Source organism: Meriones unguiculatus, chromosome 7 (genome assembly GCF_030254825.1).
Source record: "Meriones unguiculatus strain TT.TT164.6M chromosome 7, Bangor_MerUng_6.1, whole genome shotgun sequence".
Lineage (NCBI taxonomy): Eukaryota > Metazoa > Chordata > Mammalia > Rodentia > Muridae > Meriones > Meriones unguiculatus.
The window spans coordinates 116,455,517-116,480,468 of record NC_083355.1 but is presented as its reverse complement, the minus strand read 5'-3'; the positions used below and the strand labels follow the sequence as shown (position 1 = coordinate 116,480,468).

Genomic DNA, 24,952 nt, shown 5'->3' with positions numbered 1-24,952 from the left:
CTTGGAGTCTTTAAAGTTTTCCTTGAGCAAGTCTTTTACTTTCTTTCTATTAGATTTATCTCAAAATAATATAGTAACTTTTTAAAGACAACCTTACCAGTTCAATCTGACCCTTTATCTTTTTGTACCAGAATTACTGACAAATGCATCATGACATTAATAAGTAATAACTTATTATTTTAAGATATATACATTTTTTTCAGAGTTTTCCTTGTCAGAACAGTGATTACTGACAATGAGAGTTGGCTATTTAAGTAATTCCTTCTCTTCCCTTGTGGTTTTCTAATTTCCTCCAATGAATACATAAAACATTTCCTATCAAAAAAAAAAAATTAAGCCAGATATGGTAACTCCAGTCTGAAATCCCAGAAACTGGGAGATGGAAGCAAGACAATATCCAGTTCAAATCTAGATCTGGACACACTGACAGTCCAGACTAGGCCAGGCTACATCAAAATTCTGTCTCAAAAACAAAAGAAACAGAAAAAAAATGGACTGAGTGTAATTTGGTGGCAGAGTTTTTGAGTGGGGAATTGGATTTGATCCCAAGGAATACAAAACTAATAATAATACTTTAAAGGATTTGGTCATTTTCAATAGGTTTAAATATCTACGGACTTAAACAGCTGCATATGCAGTCTGCTTCATGAGAATTATAATATTTGCGTCTTTTACAGGTTCAACTGTGTCTCCAAAAATATTTTAGCTTACAACTCTAATAATTCAAATTTAGAACCAGTCACCACACATACAATTAGCTCTGATAAGCTGCTGGTGGAGTAGCTTGACTGTGGGTCTCCTAACACAAAGGCATAGAGAATGCCACTTGGCAGCAGCAGAGATAAGGGTGGAAATGCTGTAAGACAACCCAAAGCCAGAGGACGATGAGGAGCTGGGAGGAGCCTGCTGCCTGAGAGCAAGCATATCTCCTGACAACTTGTTCTAGAATGCCTGAATTTCCTAACAGGAAGAAAACACACCACTCCTGTTTTAAACCATCCAATTGGCGATACCTTGTTAGAACAGCCCTAAAAAACTAACACAGATCTGATAGAAATGAGTCAATTAATGAGACACGTGAACATAATATACCAGACTTGAATTACATTAGCCCAGAACAGAAGGTCACACACCTGACGGTAAAGTGTCCCCTGCAACCGTCTTGCTGGGCGGTGCTTACCACACGTAACTGGATTGCCGAGTAGCAGCATAGCTCTGCTGTTACCTCCCCTTCCATACTCTGTGTTTATGTTCATGTATGTGCACACAGAAGTCACTTGACGAATGTGTACAGATGCAGCCTCTAAGACCTGCCAGCTAATGGCTGTTTCTGTACATGAAATGAGTCCATTCAGTAAGCAAATGTGACAAAGATTTGAAACTCACATGTTACATCCCAAAATTAAGTTTCTCTTGCTGCTTCTCTTTGTTTCCATCACTACACACAACACTCATATATTCTGTCTGCTACCTTTCAGCAACAGAGTATGTGAATTATTGTTAGAATTTCATCAAACTATGCTACTCAATGAAGTCATTTGACAAAGTGCTGTTAAACACAATTGAGCCTTTTCAGAAAGGTTCAGGAAAAGTCCATTTCCTTAAGCACTGAGAAGGGACTCGGAGGCTGTCGATGACTCCACGGAGCTTCATGCTTTGCTCTCTTACGAATGCCATGCTTCAACCTCATGACAATCCCCTCACATTCATGACTACACAAAGGAATGCTCTTAACAAAGCAGAACATCTTACCAGAAGCTGTGAAGCTGGCAAGACTGCCTTTAAAAAGTTAGTCTTCGTTACTGTGAACTCCTGTAGCAATGCAAAGGTTAGGGGAACCAGCCAAACTGAGTCACAGTGGTTCACGTTCTCAGTGTCTAAGAGAACAGGCAGCATGAACACCATTTTTCAAATACGTGCTCTCCAGAGTATTAAAATTCCAGTCACAAAATTATGGCATTCACACCTGGCAGAAACACCAGCACGCTGCTCCGCTCCGACACAAACTGGGCCCCCGACCAGGTCTTGTTCCTGTCAAAATGTGAGTGAACAAGTTTGAGTCAGGGCTAGAAGAGTCCCTGCTGCTGAGACCTGACACTACTGGCTTTGTTCAAGAAAGCTCTTGCAGATTGTGTCAGGTAATGCTCTTCAGTTCACACAAACAAGACAGAGGCATGCTGAGAGAGGCCAGCCAGGCGATAAGCCAGGGCTCTTGACTTCCATTGCATTTGCCTACATGACTCACAATCTGCAAAAGTTTTCCTGCAAATTTAGACACTATAATCTAGAAACCCAAGCTAAACTTTAGGATTACTATAAGACAACTCTACTAAGGCCCAGATTACCATTACAAAGTATGCTTCCAGATGTGGGTCTCGGGTAACCGCCGCCTCCTACCATGGTTCTTTCTGTATGAGATACCAATTTACTTCCTCCACAGACCTGTGGGCCCTCCCTGCACTCCACGCCTTCCTCTTTGCAGTCTGGGGTCAGCAGTAACAGACAGAAGGGCCCTATGTTACTCTGAAGCCTACCCCTGCCTAGAGAGACAGATTAAAAAGTGAATGAAGAAGGGCTTCCCTTCAACTTAGCAGTAAGACCAAAAGAAACAAACAGGACAGTGTGCTATGTAGAGAACAGAAGCTGGAGAAATGGCTCAACCGTTAAAAGTACGGGCTTCTCTTCCAGGGGATCAGGGTTCAAGTCCCAGTACCAACATGATGACTCATAACCATCTGCAACTCCAGCTCCAGGGACTCAGTGCCCTATTCTGGCCTCTGTGGGCACCAGGCACACAAATGATAAAAAGAGTTGTAAAAAGAAGAAAAACTGGACTGGAGGCATAGCACAGTGGGATAAGGCATACGCTTAACATGTGCAAACGTGCCTAAGGAGGATTTAATAGCAACGCCAGGGGAAACAACTGTTGGATCAAAGGGAAAATGTTAAATAAAAATTGACTTATCAAAAAATAATGATAAGCTGGGTGTGGTGTCACATGCCTGTGACCCCAGCACTCAGGCAGAGGCAGGCAGATCTCTGGGAGTTCGAGGCCAGCCCAGGCTACAAGGTGAGTTCAGGGCAGTCAAGACTACACAGAGAAACTGTCTCAAAAACAAACAAACAAGCCGGGGCTGGGAGGATGGCTCAGCGGGTAAAGCACTTAATGAGCAAGAAGAGGAAAATTCTCTCTTGCAGTATAATTTTAGGGACTAAAGAACAAAGAAAAATGAGAACATGGCATACATAATAAGGACTCAGGCAAAAAGGCCACCGGAGGAAAGGCTGCTGGGCAGACTCAGGCACTAGTGTTGAGACTATGAGCTACCCAATCACAAGCACGGGAAGTAAAGAGAAAGCCACATCTACCCCAGCTCTGAGCCATAGGTCATCAAAAACAAAGAATATATCTGATAGTTAGCCAGAGTGAAGAGATACATTTACCCACAGAGAACAGTGAGACAAAAAGGTTTCTCCTTGTAGTAACACAAGCCAGCAGATTATAGGAAAATAGCATCAAAATTTAGAAAGTGCTAAAAAAAAAAAAAGATACACTTGCTACATGCTTATCTCAATGATACTGTGTATATATACAAAATTAGAAAAATAAAATATAAGAAGCAAATAACAACCAAGAACTTCATACAAGTTAAGTATTCCTACTCTCAACATCTGAAATCTGAAATATTCCAAAGTCTGACATTTAACTATGTGCCTCAAAATGTTTTTGAGTCTGGAGTGTTTATGGGTTCAGCCACCGAAGTCTGTGAAAACACTCCAGAGTACAAAAACTTCTGGTCCCAACCATTTCAAGTGAGAGAAGCCAATCTACACCTAAAAGCACTGCACACACATCCAGGGAGCCCGCCTGTGTCTACCGATTAGACTGAATCAACCCAAAATGTCATGCTATACACCGCAGACACGGGAGTGATGCAGCTGGATAAGTGCAGGTATAGGTATATGTGCATGCAGGAGAGAAAAAGAAAAGGGAAGATGAGGGGGAGAGAAAGAGGGGAGAAGGACAGAAATGAGGAAGGGAGGGAGAAGGTGACAGAAAAGTCTGAGTGTCAGCTCTGGATGCCATCCCCAAGAACTGCTCACGCTCTTTGAGACAGGGTCTCGCTGGCCTGATTCTCACCAACCAGGCGTGGTGAGCACTGAGAATCAGGGCCCATCCTGCCTACACCTTCCCAGTGGAATGATAAGCACACACCACCATGCCTGCTTCTTTTCCCTGTGGGTTCTGGGAATCAAACTCAGGTTCTCAAACTTGCAAACCAAGCACTTTAGCAACTGAGCCATCTCCCCAGCTCAATTTTTTTATCTGTTGAGTTAGATTTTTTTTAAACAAAAAAATGAAGCTGAAGTAAAATAACTTTTACCCAAATAAAAGCTAAGAAATTTTACCAACAGAGTTTTTGAAGGGTGTAATTTGGGAAGAATGAAAGTGATCCAAGATAAGAAGTCCAAATTTGACAAGGATTAATTCAGGGGGTTCCTAAGGTCTATAGGAAAAATGTTACCCCAGCCATCTAGCTTTGGTTACTAAGGGAGAAAGAATATACATCACCATTATTTGTCTCTAAAATAATAAATGCTATTTATGAGATGCAATAAAATTAGGAGCATAGAGCTTCAATAACATAGTATTTTTAAAATTATAGACTCAAACCAGCACTTAGAACCTAAACTGTTCTGAAAGGAAAAAAAATCTCAAGTTTAAAAAAAGCTAAAAGAATGAACATCTAGATTGCCTGCTGGGTATCAGAAAATATCTCTGCAACAAAGAAAACAAAGGCAAGGCAGAAAAAGCCATGTGACTCCTATGTCTGGAAAAGCCATCATTCTGTTTTCTGGCTCCAATACTAGCTTAAAATAGATGAGATAGATAGATGATAGATAGATAGATAGATAGATAGATAGATAGATAGATAGATAGATAGACAGACAGATGCACACAGAGAAACAGACAGATATAAACAAATATTACATAGATATTAGAGATTAGCTAGATTAGAGAGAGAGCACGCTAGAGTAGACAGTCTAAAGCTGCACGCAGTATGGCTTTGACTGCTGTAGTAGAAATCTGAAGAGTGACCAGTGACTGCTAACTGCTGAAAAGGCATCTCCATCTGTGTGTGACAGCACACACCAGAACTCCCAGCACCTCTCTGTCACTATGTCACTAGACTCTGTCTCAAAACAAGCCCAAGTGTCTACAGCTATTATCTTAATACTGTAAAAACACTAAGAAGGCCCAAATGAGTGACCAATGTTTCAAGTTACACACATAAATGTAGCTGCAGAGACTCTTACCCACTCTCTTTCATGTCCAGCTCGTCAAACATCTGAATGAGAGAGACAGCAACTTCATAGACATCCTTTGTTATCACTGGCTCCTCCAGACGGTAGGGGGGGAGCTGAAAAAAATTAAAAGAAATAGAACTTCTAAATAGAGCTGCAGGAGAATGCTGGTTTAGACATGTGTTCATCCCTTTAGCCATCACTCTAAAAACACCTTAAGTGAAATAATAACAACAGCAACAACAACAGTGCCATTTACAGCCACTCTTGCAGTGGCTGTGCTGCCTGGGATACCTCGAAAGTATGGTATTGGTGGCTGAGCTGTAGCGCGTAGCTGGGAGACTACAGCATCCGCAGCCCTGAGCATCTGAACAGTGAACTCCTCAAATCTCCAATTAAAAAAAAAAAAGGCCGATAAAACTACATTTCAAAAAATGGGAAAGAAACAGAATGGGAATAATAAAAAAGTTGAAGAGGCAGAGCCTGAAGAATTTGTGGTAGAAAAAGTGCTGGACCTTCATGTCATGGAATATTTCCTGAAGTGGAAGGGGTTCACAGACGCTGGTAATACTTGGGAACCAGAAGATAATTTATATTGTCCAGAATTAATTGAAGAATTTCTTAATTCTCAAAAAGCTGGTAAAGAAAAAGATGGTACAAAAAGGAAATCTTTATCTGACTGTGAATCTGACGGTAGCAAATCGAAGAAGAGAAGAGACACTGCTGACAAACCAAGGGGCTTTGCCAGAGGTCTTGATCCTGAATGAATAATCAGTGCCACAGACAGCAGTGGAGAATTCATGTTTCTCATGAAATGGAAGGACTTAGACGAGGCTGATTTGGTGCTGGCAAAGGAGGTAAATATGAAGTGTCCTCAGATTGTCATCGCCTTTTATGAGGAGAGGCTGACTTGGCATTCTTGTCACGAAGATGAAGCACAGTAACTGTTTGCATTTATATATATATAATCTGGATCTTGGGTTTTGAATTACTAGTGTAGAAAAATAGCGTTCTAATGAAAATCAAGTTTGATGTGCTGGTTTTGAAAGTAGTGACAGTAGTTGGGATAGTTTTGGGTTTCATTCTGCATCAAAAGGCACTGATTCCATTGAGCAAATAAGAGCTTTCTGTAGTTGCTGCCTTTAACAATAGAATATTTGATACCATGTTCTGTTTCCTCAGCTTTGAAGAACAGCTTTTCTTAAATGCTAGGGAGATTTTACAGTCAGTACTCTATTGGAACTTATTTTTAACGGGGACACAGAAGGACCATTCATGCTTTTTTGTTTGTGTACATGCATATGCACAAAACGCTTAGGTAACGGTTTTTTCTTTTGTCTCCTTTTTTAATACTCAAAAGAACTAGAGATGAAAACACAAGTTGATGAGGGTCTTGAAAGGAAACACATAAAATTGGCATAAGAAAAATCCAGAGATCACCAGGGCACCAAAGATGAGTTTCAGAAAGTCCAGAGTGGCTAACAATGTCAGTATCCTCAGAAAGCCAGGTAAGCTTAAGGCTGACCTTGCTACATGGGGACAGGCCCAAAATGAGCCTGTAAATAAATATACCTTATGCTATGCGGAAGAGACAGCGATCATACCGTCACCCCCACCCAGACAGAGAGGGGGGCGAGAGATGCAGAGAAACCTAGCACCGAGGAGGATGTTTCTCAAGAGGAAAGCCAATCATGTTTAAAAACGAACAAGAAGAGATGAGCAGCCAGGCAGTGTTGGCACACATATTTAATGCCAGCGATCAGGAGCAGAAGCAGGCAGATCTCTGTGAGTTTATGGCTTGCCTGGTCTACAGAGCAAGTTCTAGGACAGCCAGGGCTACGCAGAGCAACCCCGTCTCAAAAAAGCAAACATATACACATATGCATGCACACTGAGCACACACACACACACACACACACAGTGAGCGATCTCAAGACAAGGAGAAACAACAGCAGTGGGTCAAGAGGAGCGAGAGAGGAGCACAGGCAGTGGGGCTGGGCTGCACAGAAGGCATGGCTGGACGCCATGGCATGGTACGAAGACAACGGTAGCAATGATGACGAGACTGGACTTGAAAACATTCTCTGATGTTGAAAGTTTGTAATGGAATAAATTTGAAACAACACCTTCCTAATTACCAGTATTAGACAGGATCGTTAGCGACAGTGTGGCTTAGCTAGACAAGGGCACCCTCCCCCAAAATGCCCAGACAAAACTCCACATGCAGTACTCTGTCCAGTCATGTTGGTTTGTGCACTGAAATATTTCCTGCGTGCCTTCTAGATGCCAAGGAGAGGCTGTGCAGTAAGCAATGGTAAATCTCCGTGCCTTCAAAAAGCTGACCACAATCCACCATCAGCCAAAAGGCCCTTGCTTCTAGGCAGCTGGTCTAGTCTAACCAGAGTGCTCACAGAACAGACGCCCACAGCTGGCTACCCTTTTATCAATGTATCCACTAAGAATTGTCTGATGTTGATGTCAGGTGAGACCTAGCCAGCACCTCATTCCAGTACAGACCCCTATTCAGCGCTGAAGTATCTGGAAGAGAAGAGAAGCTCCTACTCTGGAGCAGCTGGGCTCCATCCACCAAATTGCAAGCACATGTAATGTTTGTCCCAACAATCTCTTTCCAGGCTCAGAGGCTGTAGGAAGGCGGTCCACACACGGCCACACAGGCACATTTGGCACTGTCTAGGAAGATTTTGGGTTGTGATAATGGAGAGGACAAGAACAAGAAGAGACACCACGCAATGCCAAGGACACCCCTGCCACACAGGATTATCTGGCCAAAAGAGTCAGTGGCGCTGAGGCCGAGAAGCCGTGGCCTACAGAACCAGCTGTCTTTCGTGCACAGCAGCATGTGACAGAGTTGGCTACTGCAGCAGCTGTGCGGCAGGAGCACAGGTGGTAGAGACCAGGCAAAGAGCAGCCGCCACATGGAGGAATGGCATGCAACTCTAAAAGAGAAATAAAAAAAAATATTTACTGAAGCAAACAGATGTGGAGATATCGGCAAAAACTGTGTGAGAGAGCACACTACCTCTGAAGAAGAAATGGCCCATATTTACCTGGCAGGATCCTGACTGTGTGAGAAGCGGCCCTGTGAGCTTTGCAATGGCAGTTTCTTATGGGAAAGAAAGCAAGGCCTGATGGGTAGAGACAGCTAGAAAGAGGAAAGGAGTGAAGCAAGTTTTCATGCCTTTAGTTTTTGCTCATGAGCTGGAAACAGAACCCAGGGTCTTACACAGCTATACAGCACTTTCTTACTGAGCACACTCCCAGAAGGATGAGAAAGAAAGAGTGCCACAGCCCTTCTACTTTACATTTAGACTTCCAAGACGCTAAACTACCACACACAGAAACAAACCTGTATCAGCCTCTTACAGAAATATGTGCCCAGTGTTCACAGTCACGGTACAATATTCTTCCAGGCTGAACTCCCCTTACACTAGAACGCATGCATTTAACCAAGAGTCCCGTCCTCAAGTGAGTGTCCATTTCATAATGAGCAGAACCTGTGAGGTATGGAGCTGGCCACAGTATCTCCCACAAGGATGTGCAATGAGAATACTATGTTCACCGCTACAACAGAAGCCCAGTCGCTTCCTCCCTTCACTTTCTCCACCCTCTTCCTCCCATGTATCTGCTCTAAGGAGCTCTAAAAGGGCCTCACCACCATACCTGGGGAACTCAGTCAGAAAGCAAAGTCCAGCCTATAAATGAAGCAATGCACCCAACGTACCCCACTATGGTAAACGTGCCCCAAATCATTGAGGTAATACTCTTCAATAGCATGTGGCTTGCCTTCCACTTCAAAAACATACGCAGGGTTCATCTTGTTCTGAACAGGAACAGCGAAGTAGTCTGCAAACTGCTTGCAGTTGATGGTGGCAGACATGAGGATCACCTGCCATGAAGAGAGCCCATCCTGAGCAAGCAGTGCAAGCCACCACAGAGCCCGGCCCCGCCTTCCACAACCTCCCACCATTACTGTTTTGTCTTGTTTTGTTTTTACATCCTGACCAATTTCCCCTCCCCCCTCTCCGCCCAGTCCCTCTCCCCAGCCTCCTCTCTTCCCCAACTCCTTCCTCCTCCTCCATTTCTCTGCAGAAAGGGCAGATCTCCCTTTTATATAGTTTTATATAGACTATTTTGGGTTTTTTTCTTGTGTATTATACAAATTAAAACAGTATAAAGAATGCCCTGAACCTACTTCCTGCAGGACCTGGAATAAGGCATCTATAACAGACACCAGGACCAAAAGCAACTTCGGGGGAAAGTTTCCTCTCACAACTCTCAGGTCACTGCGGGTAGTCAGGGCAGGACCTCAAGAAGAAACCTGGTGGCAGACACTGAAGCAGAGAGCACAGAAGAGCACTGACTCCCACTGCTCCTCATGGAGCACGGAAGAGCATTGACTCCCGATGCTCCTCCGGTTTGCTCAGCCAGATTCTTATCACTCAAGACCACTGGCCCAGGGATGGCTCCTCCCAGTGTGGGTAGGGTATTTCCACATAAACCATTAATCACAAAATGCCCTACACACTTGCCTACAGGCCAATCTTACACAGGAATTTTCTCAGTTAAGAGTCACTTTGCCAGACATATGTAGGTTTGTATCACATGGACAAAAACAACCAGCACAGTATCCAACTGGTAAAATGAAACAGAAGGAAATCTAAAAATTACCTTCACAAAACGTGAATTTGTCCTCAAGAGTTTACGGACTACCAACAGCAGGAAATCCATTTCCTCGGTTCGTTCGTGCACCTACAGAAAAAAAGGGCACCCTTGAATGGCATCGAGTGGCATGTCAGGGCCAAGAAAGTGCTCAGTGGCTAAATCATTTGTTGCTCGAGCAAGCCTGAGAATCAGTGTTCTGATTCCCAGAGTCCCTGTAACTTCATAATTCCAGCATCAACGGTGGAGAGAGGAGAGGCTGGCTAGTCATATAGGCAAGCTCTGGGTTGACTGACAGACGTTGTCTCAATGAATACTGTGGGAGAGTGGTTAAAGATGGTTCTAGACTATCGGGCTTGAGCTGCCATATGTATAAGCATGCATATGGACTTGCACCCACACTTACATGTGCCAAGACTCGTGCAAACATGCATATGCACATGCACAGCACACACGCGGAAGTGGAATTTTACAAGAGGATGCACACGTCACTTGATGAGATAGGGTACTGAGGGCTTTCATGTGCCTACGAGACTTTCAGCCAACCCAGGGTTCTCAGCTCAGTACAGGTCTTCAGGGGACTTGCTCCTATCCTGCCTAAGAGTAAGCGAAGGGCCTCTGCCCACCAGCTAGAGGGTATCATGCAGGTCACTGTCACCCTCAATATTTCTCTTTGGGATCCACCAGCATTAGAGCAGAGCAATGCTGAGCTCTCTCAGGCATGCCCACTTACTAGCAACATTGCCTGACCAGTCCCTGCTAATCTCTCTACCACGGTTTGCGGTTTGTTATTCTAACAAGGGTGGAGCTGAAGCTGTGCCAGTCTGCCACTGGCTAGGGAGCATGAGTCTTGTTCCATGGTAGAGAGAACCGAAGCTCACAGGGTGGTCCCGGGCTGGCCAGCAGAAGCTGACAGAGCATACAAGCATGGTCAGAATCTAGGGCAGCTGGACCACACGTGGGGGCAGCCGCCTCCCAGGCCTGCTCAGATGGAGATCCAGATTGAGATTCGGGACCCATAACTGCCACATCCACGCCATCCTGTTCCACCTCCAAAAGAAGCCCAATCAGGCTAGGGTATGTGAGGACACATGGGAACAGTAACATTACTCCAGATCTCTCCCTGCACATGGAGAGAAACAGGCACTAAATCTAAAGAATGGGCAAGGCTTCATTCTACAGCTAGCTCTCTTTTTGGCCCTGCTGTCTTGTGCCTCACTTCCTACTGAGCAGAAATCTAGAAGGCAAATGGCAGAAGGCAAACACTGGAAGCTATCTGATGTTCATGGATAATGGCTGGAGATCCTCACAGAACGCCACAGAAATTTCATTCTTATTCCACCCTATCCCAACTCCAGAACAGCTCCTTGACAAAAGCCTCCCTTCTCCTACTTAGAAAATCAAAGCTACTGCCAATGGAGGGCCCCCAAGGTGACTTCTCAACTATCAGGTCCCACCCCTAAACTTGAGTCACAACTTTAGCCAACCTCGGTGGCACACATATGTGAGCCCAGCATTTGAAAGGCAGAGGCCAGAGGATCAGCAATTCAAGGGCAGTATGGGTTATACAAAAACCTCCTCTCAAATGAAAGCAGGAACAATACTGTAGTCTTTCCTCCGTATTTGCACCCAAATTCTCTGGTCCTCCAGGCCAGCTCCTCCTATCCTGCCCACAGGCTTTAGCCTGCTGCCCCTCTCCCCATCTTTGGGCATCAGCTCTGGCCCCACAGGCCTTTCCTTAGCACAAGTACACTCAGCAGACACCAGCATCCTGGGCCTCATGAAGGGACGAGATGAGAAATTAGGCCATGCTTGTCTCCACAGACACCTGTCAGGCACTTCTACAGCTACTCAAAAATAAAAAAATAAAAAAATAAATGCCCAGAATGTGATCAGAGCTCGCTTACTTTTTCTCAAGACCTAAGAAGTCAGAAATATTATCATCCTATCAAACTGCCTGGCTATTTCAAATTTAGGTATATTTCTTCTGAAATTCAAAGTATTACAGAGAACATGATTAGTACTGAGTGCTAACTGAAACTTCAGGTCTATCAATACTCATTCCCAAGTCAGGGAGCAGACAACACAGTGGTGAGGGCAGAGGCTGTATTGTTCCCCACTGCTCCTCTGTGCCTGCTCTAGCAATTTCTGCTAACCTTTGAGAGTGAAAGCTGTCAACAATATGGTGTGTACATGTTATCTCTGTCATGTACATATGTGCAGAGCAGACAGGTTGTCAGGTGGACAAAGAGGACACAGGCATTAGCCCTGCAGGCTCGGGGTGAGCCAGGACATGCAGCAATCCTAGCCATGGTGGGTGGCTAGGATTTCCTTCATGTGAAGAGGCTTAACTACAAGAACAGGCCCTGTGAGTGACAGCCACTGTGAATGCCAATGTCTTTCAATGTGCATACTACTAAGTCTGACTTTTATTTCTACCTGAAGACATGCTAAACTACCAACGGATAAGGAAAATTTGACCCCTGTTGCCCATGATGTTGAAGAGATCATATTCTCTATGCTCCCCTCAAACACCTGCAGTGATGTACGACTAAGGAATGTGCTCAAGGCCACAGTGCGGTCACAAAGCTCTGGCAGGACAGATTTGCTATTGTACAAGCACAGCATGAGCATAGTAAGGCCCCACCCTCAAAACCAGGTTTTCGAAATGGTCAGATTTCAGAATGTTTTAAGATCAGAATCTTGTTTCTCAAGACAACACATTTTTATAGAAATCTGAGGGGCAGGGAGCGTGTGGACCATTTCCAAACCTTCTGAGAGTGTGTAACACGCAGCATCCCACACCTCGGAACACCCATTTAAAACATGAACAATGAGCCAGGTGTGATAGTGCACACCTTTAGTCCCAGCACTCTGGGAGGCAGAGAGGATCTCTGTGAGTTTGAGGCCAGCATGGGCTACTAAGCGAGTTCAGAAAAACAAAAAACAAAAAAACATAAAAAATTTAAAAAAAAAAGGAAAAAAATAATTAGGAAAGCTAAGACAAAGCCTGTGCCATGGTACATGCCAATATCCAAGCGTCAAGAAGCAGAGGCAGGAGGATTGTGAACCCCAGGCTAGCCTGGCTAAATAAATAAATAAATAAATAAAGGCCCTGTGGGTAAAAACGTCAGCCTGTGACCCGAGTTCAGTCCTCAGACACCAAGGTGGAAGGGGAGAACCAACTTCTAAAATGTGGCACACCAGAACACACACACACACACACACACACACACACACACACACAAGCGTGCACATACATACACACATTTTTTAAAATTAGAAAAAAAAAAAAAGCTAAAACAGGCACAAAAATAGAGTTCACAATACTTTTTATTTGTTTTTTATTTTTTTGAAACTCAGTTTCCCTGTGTAGCCTTGGCTATCCTGGACTCACTTTGTAGACCAGGCTAACCTCAAAATCACAGAGATCCTCCTCCTGCCTCTACCTCCCTGAGTTCTGCAATTACAGGTGTGTGCCACTATGCCTGACTCATAATACTTCATTATAATATATTATAATACACAATACTATATTATAATATATTGTTATATATTATATAATATATTGTTATATGTTATATAATATATAACAATATATTATAATATATTTTAATACATAATAATATATTATTATAATTGAGCTTGTTTTCAGAGTAAATTAATATATCTTACCTTTTTAAAAGCTTTTTCCTGCAGTGCTGGGGTTTGAACTTAGGGCCTCGCATAAGCTAGGCAAGCACTCTACCACTGAACTACACCCTCAGCCCACTTTTTTAGACCTATTGTCAGCCTTGACTGATCAGGCAACTGTCTACCTCCATAAGTGGCTACTGTCCACCAGCCCGGTGGGCACGCCTGGCATCTACTGCTCCCTGCTGAGACACTCAGACCTCGTGAAAGGAAATTTGCCAGTTCAACCTCACTCAAAAGGCTGTGCCCATCTCATCTGGGGCTGTAACCTGCCCACTGATCTCTGCTCTTAAAGGCAATCTTTTTCTCGTCCTCAACACCCCACCTGTATTTTGGGAGACAAAGAACAAAGGATAAAACAGATAATTCACACTGTCAAGTATAAAGGGAAGAACAGACCATGTTGCAAGGATACAGGCTGGCAGGCCACACTGCTCTGGGAATAAGAGCCCCAGACAGCACAGTACTTACCTCGTCAATGAAGATATGAGTGAATTCCATCAAACTCTTGGCACTTACAATTTTCTGAAGCAGGACTCCAGTGGTCATGTAAATTAACCTAGTGTCTTCTGTTGCTATTTTCTCTAGCCCTACCTAAAGTTGACAAAGGAAAAGACAGAGGGAGAAAAAGATAGGTTTCAATGGCTCCCATTTAACTAGCCAAATAAATTATGTCCATTTTACCTAAGGTAGGAAATGTAAGAAGTTACTGTATTTCAGAAGATATGTAGGGTCCAAACGAAAAGTCGGGTTCTCCAATTGATTTTATTTTCTTCCGTTTGGGGCAGGGATTGGCTTATCCAACGATGCTGCCTAAAGTGTTTTCTTTCTTTCTTTTTCCTTTTTTCTTGGTTTTTCAAGACAGGGTTTCTCTGTGTAACCTCAGCTCTCCTGGACTCACTTTCTAGACCAGGCTGGCCTCAAACTCACAGAGATCCATCTGCCTGTGCCTCCCGAGTGCTGGAATTAAAGGCATGCATCACCATGCCCAGCTCATATCTACAGTATTTTTATGTGACAAGACCTTATAGACTACAAAAGTCTAATTTAAAAGATTAAATAATAAAAAGCAAGTATAAACTTGGATTTCAGAATCTAAGACTAATAAATTCTATCGACTCCATAAAACCATGATTCAATCTTCAGCAAAATAAAAATGAAATTTGGAACATTCAACTAGAAAAGAAATTTTAAAATGTTTTCAAGAATTTTACTTTCAATAAATTTTAATTATACCATAATTCTGCTCTTTCATTTTCAGCACAAAATAGTTACTGACATCAACTTACATACAGTAAAAAGTCAACAAGAAGAGAACATTCACGGTCGCTGTGTCTCACCTGATAGCCTACCAAGCCACCCAGCGTCCAGGAGCGCTCCTTACTGATCCACCTAGCAATGCTGCTAGCCCCTATTTTCCGCGGCTGGGTAACCACTATGTTGCAGAAGGTGGAGCGCTGAGTGTAGTGATCCAGGATATACTGTGGGAGCTGAGTGCTCTTACCACTTCCTGTGGCACCGTGTATGATCACCACAGAATTGCTTTCTATCAAAGAAATAACCTGTAATTAAAAGAAAATTAATTTTCACAACCAGCACAGCTTAGACAATAACGCAGCGCCCTGTGGTCTGGAGAAGCTTTCAGGCCTGACTCACTGAACTCAGCAGTGCCCCACCCCGTCACATCACAAAAACACGGAAGACTAATCATGCACACCACTTTAACCTCAACCCTCCTAGCGGTGGCTGGATGGCTGGTTTATGAAAGGAGGCCACATTACGGAGCCCACTGCTCCTTCTGCCTCCTAGGTCCAGGGACTACAGGTGGACACCACCGCAGCAGCGCAAAGCTGTTGACAGCTATGGAAACCAGGCCAAGGTAACAGTGCTCTCCATCTCAACTGCTTCTTTAAATAAAAAATTAACATTTCAAACTCGGCTTCTATGCTTCTCAGTCTAAATGTCTATTATTTTAAAACTTTATAAAGAGACAATATGGCTGGGCATGGTGTTGTATACCTGTGATCCCTGGAGTCAGGGAAGCAGAGGCAGGTGGATGGCTGTGAGTTCAAGGCCAGCCTGGTCTACAAATCAAGTCCAGGACAGACAAGGCTACAGAGAAACCCTGTCTTGAAAAACCAAAGAGAAAGAGAGACTGAATGCAATTCTACCAGGAAAAAAAAAAAAAACACCAAACTGTCATTACAGTCACATGATTTTGAACTTTCATTTCAAATTCTTCAGATTAATTTTTCTTCTTCAGATGAATTTTAAACAATTAACTATATCCTCCCTTACAATGTGCATGCAGTATTGTAAAAATTCTAATCACCCTGCTAACAATCAGCAATGGTCAAGCAAGTATAAATTTGGATTTCAGAATCTAAGACTAATAAATTCTATCGACTCCATAAAACCATGATTCAATCTTCAGCAAAATATAAATAAAATTTGGAACATTTCCTATTTTATCTACAACTTTGTTCACTAAAATAAATAATGATTTAAATTTACTAACTTTTAACCATACTTAATAACATATATCTACTCAAAAACCTAACCATCCTACTGCGAAAGGTGTTTGAAAATGGTAACAAAAGGGGCTGGAGAGATGGCTCAGAGGTTAAGAGCACTGGCTGCTCTTCCAAAGGTCCTGAGCTCAATTCCCAGCAACCACATGGTGACTCACAACCATCTATAATGAGATCTGGTGCCCTCTTCTGGCATGCAGGTGTACATGCAGGCAGAACACTGCACACATAATAAATAAATAGTAAATAAATAAATAGTACCAAAAGGATATGTACATGCCACAGATGCTTCCTCCCCCTGTCTGTGTGTTCCTTAAAAAGCTCCACCAGGATGGGAGGGTGGCCTACTGCTGATCGTCAGGTGAGCACACTTGTGGTATGTCTGAGCTCTGTGGAGGTATTTTGTGTGCTGGCCCACCCATGTTATCAACAGTGTCACCGTGCTTCAGGCATGTATTCAAACATCAAAACTACATCAGGAAAAGTCATTTACCTCTTCTTTACACCGGTTTATAGGCAAATCAGGATATTTATAAGTGGTGTCTGGGATGCATGTCACATTACTTAACTTGGTCAGTGGCGACCTTGGACCTGTATTCAGACAAAACAAAGTTATTTTGTAGCTGAAAAGAGAGACAGTAAACAAGCCAATGGCCTACGTAATTTGTGTATAAGGCTTGTAGACACAAGTGCTAAATCCCTTCTCTGCAGACTGACAGTCCCTCCTTGGTGGGTCAACTATTACTGATGCAGACAAGCACACCACTAGGCTGGTGGCCTTCTATCCCAGCCACCGACACTGTTGCCTGCACTGTGCCCTAAGTCAGCAGACCTGACTCACACAGCAGTCAGCACCTCATTCAGTGGTAGCTCACTAGTGTGAGACTCTAGTTGTGTGCACAAGGGGTGAAGTGTACATTCCTTGCTACAGAAGAAGCTGATGATGGTGACAGGTAAACACAACCTACAAGCTACGGATGTGGTGAAAGGGGCTTGTTTGCTATGCTAAAAATATTTGCTTTGGAGTCTGTCTGACCCCAAGTATTCAACGTTCTCGTCTAAGTCTGTGCACCTGCTCTGGCCATCCCACAATCCTCAACTGCCCTGGTCACCACCTGGCAAAGGACACAACAGGGGAACTCATGCACAGAAGTTTTTACTTTCAAAACAGACTCCTAATCCTTCCTGTTCCTCTTCCAGATCACCCAGTCTGGGAGCCCCTCTACCTCCATGGTTCCCTTCTCTTTCTCTCTCTCTCATCCAATTCTGTTCCTATAGCTCAGCCCTGTTCTCACCTTAAAAACATGTGGTCAATCTTTCTTTCACAATTAGTCTAACAATATGTGATTAAAGTGTTACTTTATTTTGGGGTGCAGGGCCCAAACCCCACACCTTGCACCCCAACCCCGACTTTATATATACACAAACACATTTAGATTGGAGTGACATTAGCGTGCACAGCCTGGTCCTCCCACACACTCCTCCCCTGGCCCTCTTTTCCTGCATCTGCATCAGTGTGTGGCACCTGTTCTTAACTCCACAGCCAACAGATCCTGGTCTGTCACAGTCTCTCAAAGAAAAAGCTGTTCCTTCCTGGGAAAGAGGCCTTGACCACCTTCCTTACACATGGAAGGCTCACAGAAACAGAGGCTCTCCATTATTGTGTCTTATTTCATTCACTGGGACTCCCAACTTCTCTGGTTTGGGTCAGGTTGGGTTTGTTTATTTTTGCTGCTGTTGTTGTTTTGGATGGTTGGTTTGGGGGGGGGGTTACTTTTGTTTTTTTTTTAGACTGGATCCCAGGTAGCACAAACTGGCCTTGAACTCTCTATGTAGCCAAGGATGACCTTGAACCCAATTCTCCTTCCTCTGTCTCTTAAATCTTGAAATTAGAAGCATGAGCTACCACACATTGATTTGCCCTGAAGCTTTTTTTTTTTTAACAGTTTTATACGAGAAATGAAGATATAGGCCCTCATGGTCCAGGCAGCAGCCTCCAGTTCTGGTGGAACCTGAGCTGGAAAAAGCCACAATGATCTCAGGGACACCCATATGTCCTGAAGCTTGCAAGACTAAGTCCTTGCTTTCCTGTGGTCAGAAAAGGAAGAAGCCACTGCAGCTGTGAGGAGACACACAGCAGGGGCAGAGCAGGGAAGTAGCAGGGGAGTAAGTGGGAATGAGGCTGAGGGAACAGCTATCCAGGGGCAGCAAGTGGGGATGACACTTTCAGGACAAGAAAAGAGGAAGCAGGTCTATATTCTCACTAAAAAGCCTCGAGCCTGGCTCCTGGTGCTCCTACAGGAACCCTGCTGCCCTGACAACATCGATGTGACTAAATGATCACATCCATTTTGAAGGTTGCTAAAGACAGAACATTTACAAGGAAAAAAGTCCTTGCCACACTATCTAAAGTACAGCCGTTCTCCATGTGGAACAAGATATCACCCGACATTTTTAGGTCACTGGCTGAAGCAGACCCAACACAGATCAAGCCTTGCCTTCACTGACACTGCCCCGGGGTGGACAGGAAGCCAGGGAGCAGAAACGTTCACAGCTAGGAGGCTGTTGGCTTTGTATAAACAAAAGAAAAAGAAAAACATCAACAATAATTTAAGGTAAGCCAACAAATTACATGTGACAAACTGAAGTCTAAAAGTAGATGGAAAACTACAGCCTCAAAATACATGGTTCTCACTTTTCTGCTATTTTGTTGTTAAAACATTAAAATATTTTATATAAACTGGGAGAATACAGAAACCATTTAAGCTGTTGTTTTTCTCACTTCTCTGCCTCATCATATCATCAAACAATCTACAATTTGACACAAGTCCAGAGGTTCACAGGATGCAATGGTCTTTTTACCTTAAAATATAGACCCTATCTAGATGCTATCATACCTTTAATCCCAGGATTCAGGAGACAAAGAGAGGTGGGTTTGAGGCCAGCCTGGTCTATATAGTGAGTTCAGGCTAACCTAGCCAGAGTTACATGGGGAGACAGTCTCCAGAAACAAAAAACAGAAACCAAAAAAAAAAAAAAAAGACACTATTCATACAAAAAAAAAAAAAAAAAAAAAAAAAAAAAAACTAAGCTGCATTACTAGATTTGTACCTTAAACAGAAAATTAGATCTTCAAAATAATAATATATTGCTTTCTCCAGTGGTAGGGTGACAGTGTACATTCAAAACCAAGGTCAGGGTAAAAGAGGCAGCCTGTTTTGCCTCCTCTTACAAAGTCAGAAGAAAAGCTTATAGGGGCGAAACAACCATTAAAAACATCCCCAACCAGGAGATAGGAAGATGGCATAGTGGCCAAGGGTACCCTGCTCTTACAGAGGACCCGCTCAGGTCCCAGAACCCACGCAGGGCGGCTCACAACCACCTACAGTCCAGCTCCAGAGAGCATCGACACCTCTGGTCTCCATGACACTCACACACACACACAGCAAAGATCACTGTGGCTTTTGGCGACTACCCAAAGATACCATGCGGTACAACTGAAGATGGCCGTGTAAAAGTGAAGACCACGAAAAGGTCACACCCTGAAGCCAGGCCCACCCTGTTAGGAAAGACCCCACCTACCTACTCAGTTTCCATCTTTAGGAAATTATTTACTTTTAGATATGAAATATTATTCTAATATTCTAGCGTATGGAACTCAAGGTGCATCCTTGAATTTCTACATCGGAATGATTTTTTAAATACTTGAAAGTGCGATAACATTAATACCATACCAAACCCAATAATACTTTATCAAAGTATTCTGTTGTATCATAACCAGATGTAATACAGTATTTGTGTTAAATCCTGTGGTCCTGGGCTAGAAGCAGAAGTATCAGGGTGATCTCATGAGTTTGCTGTAAATAGACACCAAACTAGAACTAGTTGTGTTCTCATGCAGACGTTTGTCTACAGGAACGGCCACAGCATCTCATCTAGGCCAGGGGAGTTCCTCCCAGCTGTCCTCCTCAGATACACACTGTTCCCTCTCCTTCATTCTTGAAATACTACCAGCAAACGTTTTAAACACCAGCCTACATGGAGACCCCCATTTCTCTTCCTTCATTCCAGAAGCCATAAGTTTGGCCACCCCAGTAGATGACTACCTGAAGCTGGTTTCTTCCTCTTTCATCCAATTTACCTGCCAAATCGAGGCCATCACGAAAGAAACTTCTGACATGTCTAGTTCCCATTGCAACTTCTCCCTCAAGCAGACAAGTTCCTCTGGCACCTCGGCCTCAATCGCATGCCTTATCTCCCATAGCAGAGGCCTCTCAACAGTCACTGTGACGAGGAGGCATGCCGAGCAGGCTGCCCAGAAGAGGACAACCACAGCAGGATTTCCTCTGCATGCGCCGCAGCCTGAGTGTTCAGCACAGCCCAGCTGCATGTCTTGTCACTCAGCAAGGGCCATGCAACCACCACAGCAAGAAGGCACACATCGATCCCCGGAGGCAGACCCTCCCACTTCCTCCTAGGATCCCCACTCCACTCAGTTCTTGCTTCTTTGGGAGCCAAGTGTTAGGTGACTTCCCCTGGGGAGCCATAAGAAGCATCTGCTCTCCCAAGGCAGAAAGGGTGCTACCAAAGTGTAGATGAGCTTTGTGAGGGCATCATGAAAACCATGAACACCACAAGCCTCCTCTCCAGCAAGAAGTATTAACAGACCTGACTCTGAGGTTTCCATGGCATCACAACCATTCTTCTAAACACAGGAATGCTCACGTCTGTGATGGAGTTCTAAACCCCAACCTGCCACAGCTGAGAATCACTTGAGGAAGGGGTCTCTACCCAGAAACTATCTACCTCAGGCTGGCTGTGGCTTGTCTGTGGAGAACTGTCTACCTCAGGCTGGCTGTGGCTTGTCTGTGGAGAACTGTCTACCTCAGGCTGGCTGTGACATGTCTGTGGAGAACTGTCTACCTCAGGCTGGCTGTGGCATGTCTGTGAGAACTGTCTACCTCAGGCTGGCTGTGGCATGTCTGTGGAGAACTGTCTACCTCAGGCTGGCTGTAGCTTCTCTGTGGAGAGTTGTCTTGGTTGTTGACTGGGATGGGAGGCTCCACACATTCTATGTGGGCATCCCTGAGCTGCCTAAGTGTGAAGAAAGCTAAGAGCAGCAGAAACAGGCTGCCAGCTGGGTGTATTGAGTTTCCTGCTCCTAACAGCAGACGGGAAGGGACTGGCTCCTTCAAATCCTGCTTGGTTTCTCCTTGGAAAATAAAACAAAAATAGTAAATTTTAACTATTAAAGTTTAATAGTGAACTTTAATGCTAAGTATTATTATAGGTAAGTGCACAGATAAGATTGCCAGTAAACTCTGCTTAGAAGGGCACTGGCACTGCCTCAAACATAACTTTAAAATCAGTAGCACATTAACTGGACTCCTAGAAACAGAAAGAGATCTGTAAAGTGGAGTAAACTGATTAGAATTTAGGTTACTGAAGATCTATTTTCTGGAATTCATTCATCATGAATGTCTGCTCGTTAGGCCCCCTTCCCCTCATCATCTTAACTGTGAGCTGCCCAGGGCAGCTCTGGTCCTTTTCGAGATAACTGTGACTATCTCTCAGCATTTGTAAGCCACCTGGCTGCCTGAGAGAGAGCCAAAGCCTGAAGTTTCCACTTCCGTATCACTTGATTAGCTGATCAAAAACGTGTCCTGCTGTGGGAGTCTGAAGGATACCTATAAATGAAAGTAATGCAGAACCACAGTGTGGCGGCTGGTGGCATATGCTGAGGAAGAGCTTTAGTTACGCTATACCCCCCCACCCCGAGCCATACCTAGAGACTGCAGCTGAGTGCTCAGCATTGAGTGTCTCCTTTCCAGTGCCTGAGGTAAATTCTTGCTAGAAAAGTTAATCTACCATTTCACCTTCAATGAAGGACTGAAACCAAAGCAAGAGCCAAATAAACTCTTTCCTGTCCTCTGCTGCTTTTTGTAAGGGTTTTTGTCCCAGCAACAGAAATGCAACAAGGACAGTATCCAACCCAAAGCAAAGAGCAACGCAGAGCATCTTAGAGGCCCTGAGGGGGGAGGAGGCAGGCAGAGGAGCCACTGAAGCAAGAACACAGAGGAAAAGCCAAGCACTAAAGGCTGTTTCTTCTGCCTTGAGGTGAATAAGAAATGACGAGAAATAAAGTAGATTACATTGACCCAAAAAAGTTAAAACACAAAACCAAATAAAAGAGCATGCGTAAGTAATGTCTCCCAGCTCTCAGCAATAACAGAACATGGCAATCTGCACTATCAAGAAGCCCATACAGATGCCAAGATTAGGGGTGCTGATAGCACTTCTGCGTACAGGCTGTACTTCCTGTTACAGGGCGCAGTGACTAGGAAACCTTCCCGAACTCAGCCCCATCCGTCAGTGGGAGCACAGGCCGTGGGCAGGGTCCGACAGCTTCCTGTAGGTGGGTCCAAGGCAAAGCTCTCATAACAGCCTCTCTTCGTGAACGGGCTCAGCACCGACACAGCTGCAACGACCAAGGCCTCTCAGGCCATACTCTCACCAGCCAAGAGCTAACAACAATGGTTAGCAGGTGTGCTCCAGCGCAGCTTCAGTCCACCCGGCTGGGGAAGCAGTGGCAGATCAATCTGCAAATCTGAGGCCATTTGACCTAGACAGTGACTTTCAGGTCAGCCAGAGCTACATAAGTGAAACCATCTATGAAAAAAAAGTTTTAAGATCTTTTGCTTTTCATTTCATATATTTCTATTCTTTAAAAATTCTGTTTTAATAGCTGGGCACATTAGTGCACGCCTGCAACCCCAGAACTCAGGGAGGCAGAGGCAGGCAGATCTCTGTGAGTTCAAGGCCAGCCTGGTCTACAAAGCAAGTCCAGTACAGCCAGGGCTACACAGAGAAACCCTGTCTCAAAAAACAAAGACAAAACATTGTTTTACTGTTTATTATTTTAAAAAATCTAGTGTTTGTATAAGTGTGCAGTCTGTACTTCATGTGTTCTTGTGAGCGTTTACATGTGAGTATGAGTGCAGGTGTTCAAAAGTGCGCACATCATGTGGAGGCCAGAGAGCTACGCCACGTGTCCCATCGCTCCTGCCGCCCCTGCTTGCCCAGCACCAGGAGTCCGTGCACGCCAGCACACCAAGTTCTGATGTGTGTGTCTGAGGTCCACATTCAGGTCCTCACGCTCCTGCAGCAGACACGTTACCAACTGAGCGTCTCCCCAGCCCCTTCCGAGGTTATTCTGGTTTGTTTTGGAGGCGCGGGTCTCACTGTATAACCCTGGCCAACCTGGAACTTGACACGTAGACCAGACTGGCCCCGAGGTCAACAGTGATCCACTTACCTCAGCCTCGCAAGTGCTGAAGAAACACTTCAAGTATTCTTAATTAATAGTAAGGTAAGGGACCATTATTTAACCTTCCAAAGAACAGACTATTAGATAGACTTTAGATATTAAAGACAGAAAATAATTAACACTTTATAATCTATTATACACTCATCTCCCCAAAATCTTGAATTAAAAAGCCATGTAAGTTTTGTTTTGTTTTTACTTTAACCAAAATACTGTTTTTCTTAAACTTTTGGGAAGATGATGTTTTGATTTAACACGTGGACTATCCATGAGACATATTTAGGGCACCTGCTCACCTGGCCCCCGGGGTGGCTGGTCCTGGCCATATGTGTCAAGCTCTTGTGCTTCCAGCTGTCTGTACTTGTTAATATACTCCATTTCTGAGCTCCTCTGGCTGAGCGACCTGCAAAGAACAAAAAAAAAAAAAAAAAAAAGTCTCTCAACTCCAACCCAAGAGGAGTTCCTGGCAGCTCTCTCATCAAAGCTGGGGACATACAAATATTCAGTTAACAATTTTAAATGCTCAGATTCATTTACCAGCTAGAGCTGAATTCAAACAGTGAGACTGCAGTGCTGCAGAGACAGCGCAGCAATCAAGAGACTGGGCCGCTCTTCCAGACGACATGGGTTCAGCTCCCAGCATCTACCCACGTGGTAGCTCATGGCCATTTGTAACCCCAGTTCCAGGGATCTGACAGCCTCTTCTGACCCTCATGGGCACAATGCACAAAAGTAGTGCCACAGACATTCATCATACATACAAGCAAACACCCATACTCGTACAATTAAAAATAAAATCTAAAAAGCAACAAGAATTGATTTCCTTTCTTTAACTAAGCTGACAAAAAGAGCATGTCATGTCAGACTATGAAGGAGGAGGTGGTGATCTGAGCATCCCTCCGACATAGGACAGTCTGCAGATGTACCAAGGCCTTAGGCACGCTTCCCCTACAGCCTCCCCGTCTTCCCTCGAACCCTGCAGATCTACACAGTGAATGAAGCCACCTGTACAAGCAGAAAGAACCCACCCAATACACAGACACGTGTGGAGCACCAGCCACATGGAAGGCATTGTCTCAGGTGGCAGAGAGAGCCCAGCAGGCCAAGCTGATAACTTGTAAAGTGCCACCCGAGTGCTGCTGGCAAGGTACAGAGCAAAGCTTTCCAGGGAATTCTGTCATCTCAGCACTCAGGAAGCTGAGGCAGGAGCACTGCCACAGTTCCAGCCAGCCTGGGCTACACAGTGAGTTCCCGACCAGCCTCAACTACCATAAGACACTGCCACAAAGGAAAAAGTCCAGGGTTAAAGACAGGCCTCAGCAGTTAAGAGACCACGGCGTTCTTGCAGAGGATGATGGGATCAGCAGATCCACCCTGGGCAGCTCTCAACTGCCTGGACCTCAGGCCTCCATCTTCC

The 24,952-nt window shown here is 44.3% G+C and overlaps 1 protein-coding gene and 1 pseudogene across 1 annotated transcript in view; one reads left to right on the top strand and one right to left on the bottom strand.

The window, feature by feature from the left end:
• Tdrd9 (tudor domain containing 9) overlaps positions 1–24,952 on the bottom strand; it is an 88,262-nt gene that overhangs the window by 51,669 nt on the left and 11,641 nt on the right. The window contains exons 2-9 of the mRNA XM_060388248.1: positions 23,832–23,938; positions 16,705–16,802; positions 15,021–15,242; positions 14,152–14,274; positions 9,997–10,077; positions 9,050–9,214; positions 5,320–5,423; positions 1,967–2,031 (exon numbers count right to left, since the gene is read on the bottom strand). Of these exons, the coding sequence (XP_060244231.1) occupies positions 1,967–2,031; positions 5,320–5,423; positions 9,050–9,214; positions 9,997–10,077; positions 14,152–14,274; positions 15,021–15,242; positions 16,705–16,802; positions 23,832–23,938 (965 nt within the window). The remainder of the gene's footprint in view (positions 1–1,966; positions 2,032–5,319; positions 5,424–9,049; positions 9,215–9,996; positions 10,078–14,151; positions 14,275–15,020; positions 15,243–16,704; positions 16,803–23,831; positions 23,939–24,952) is intronic.
• On the top strand, positions 5,724–6,251 carry LOC110564445 (chromobox protein homolog 3-like; annotated as a pseudogene).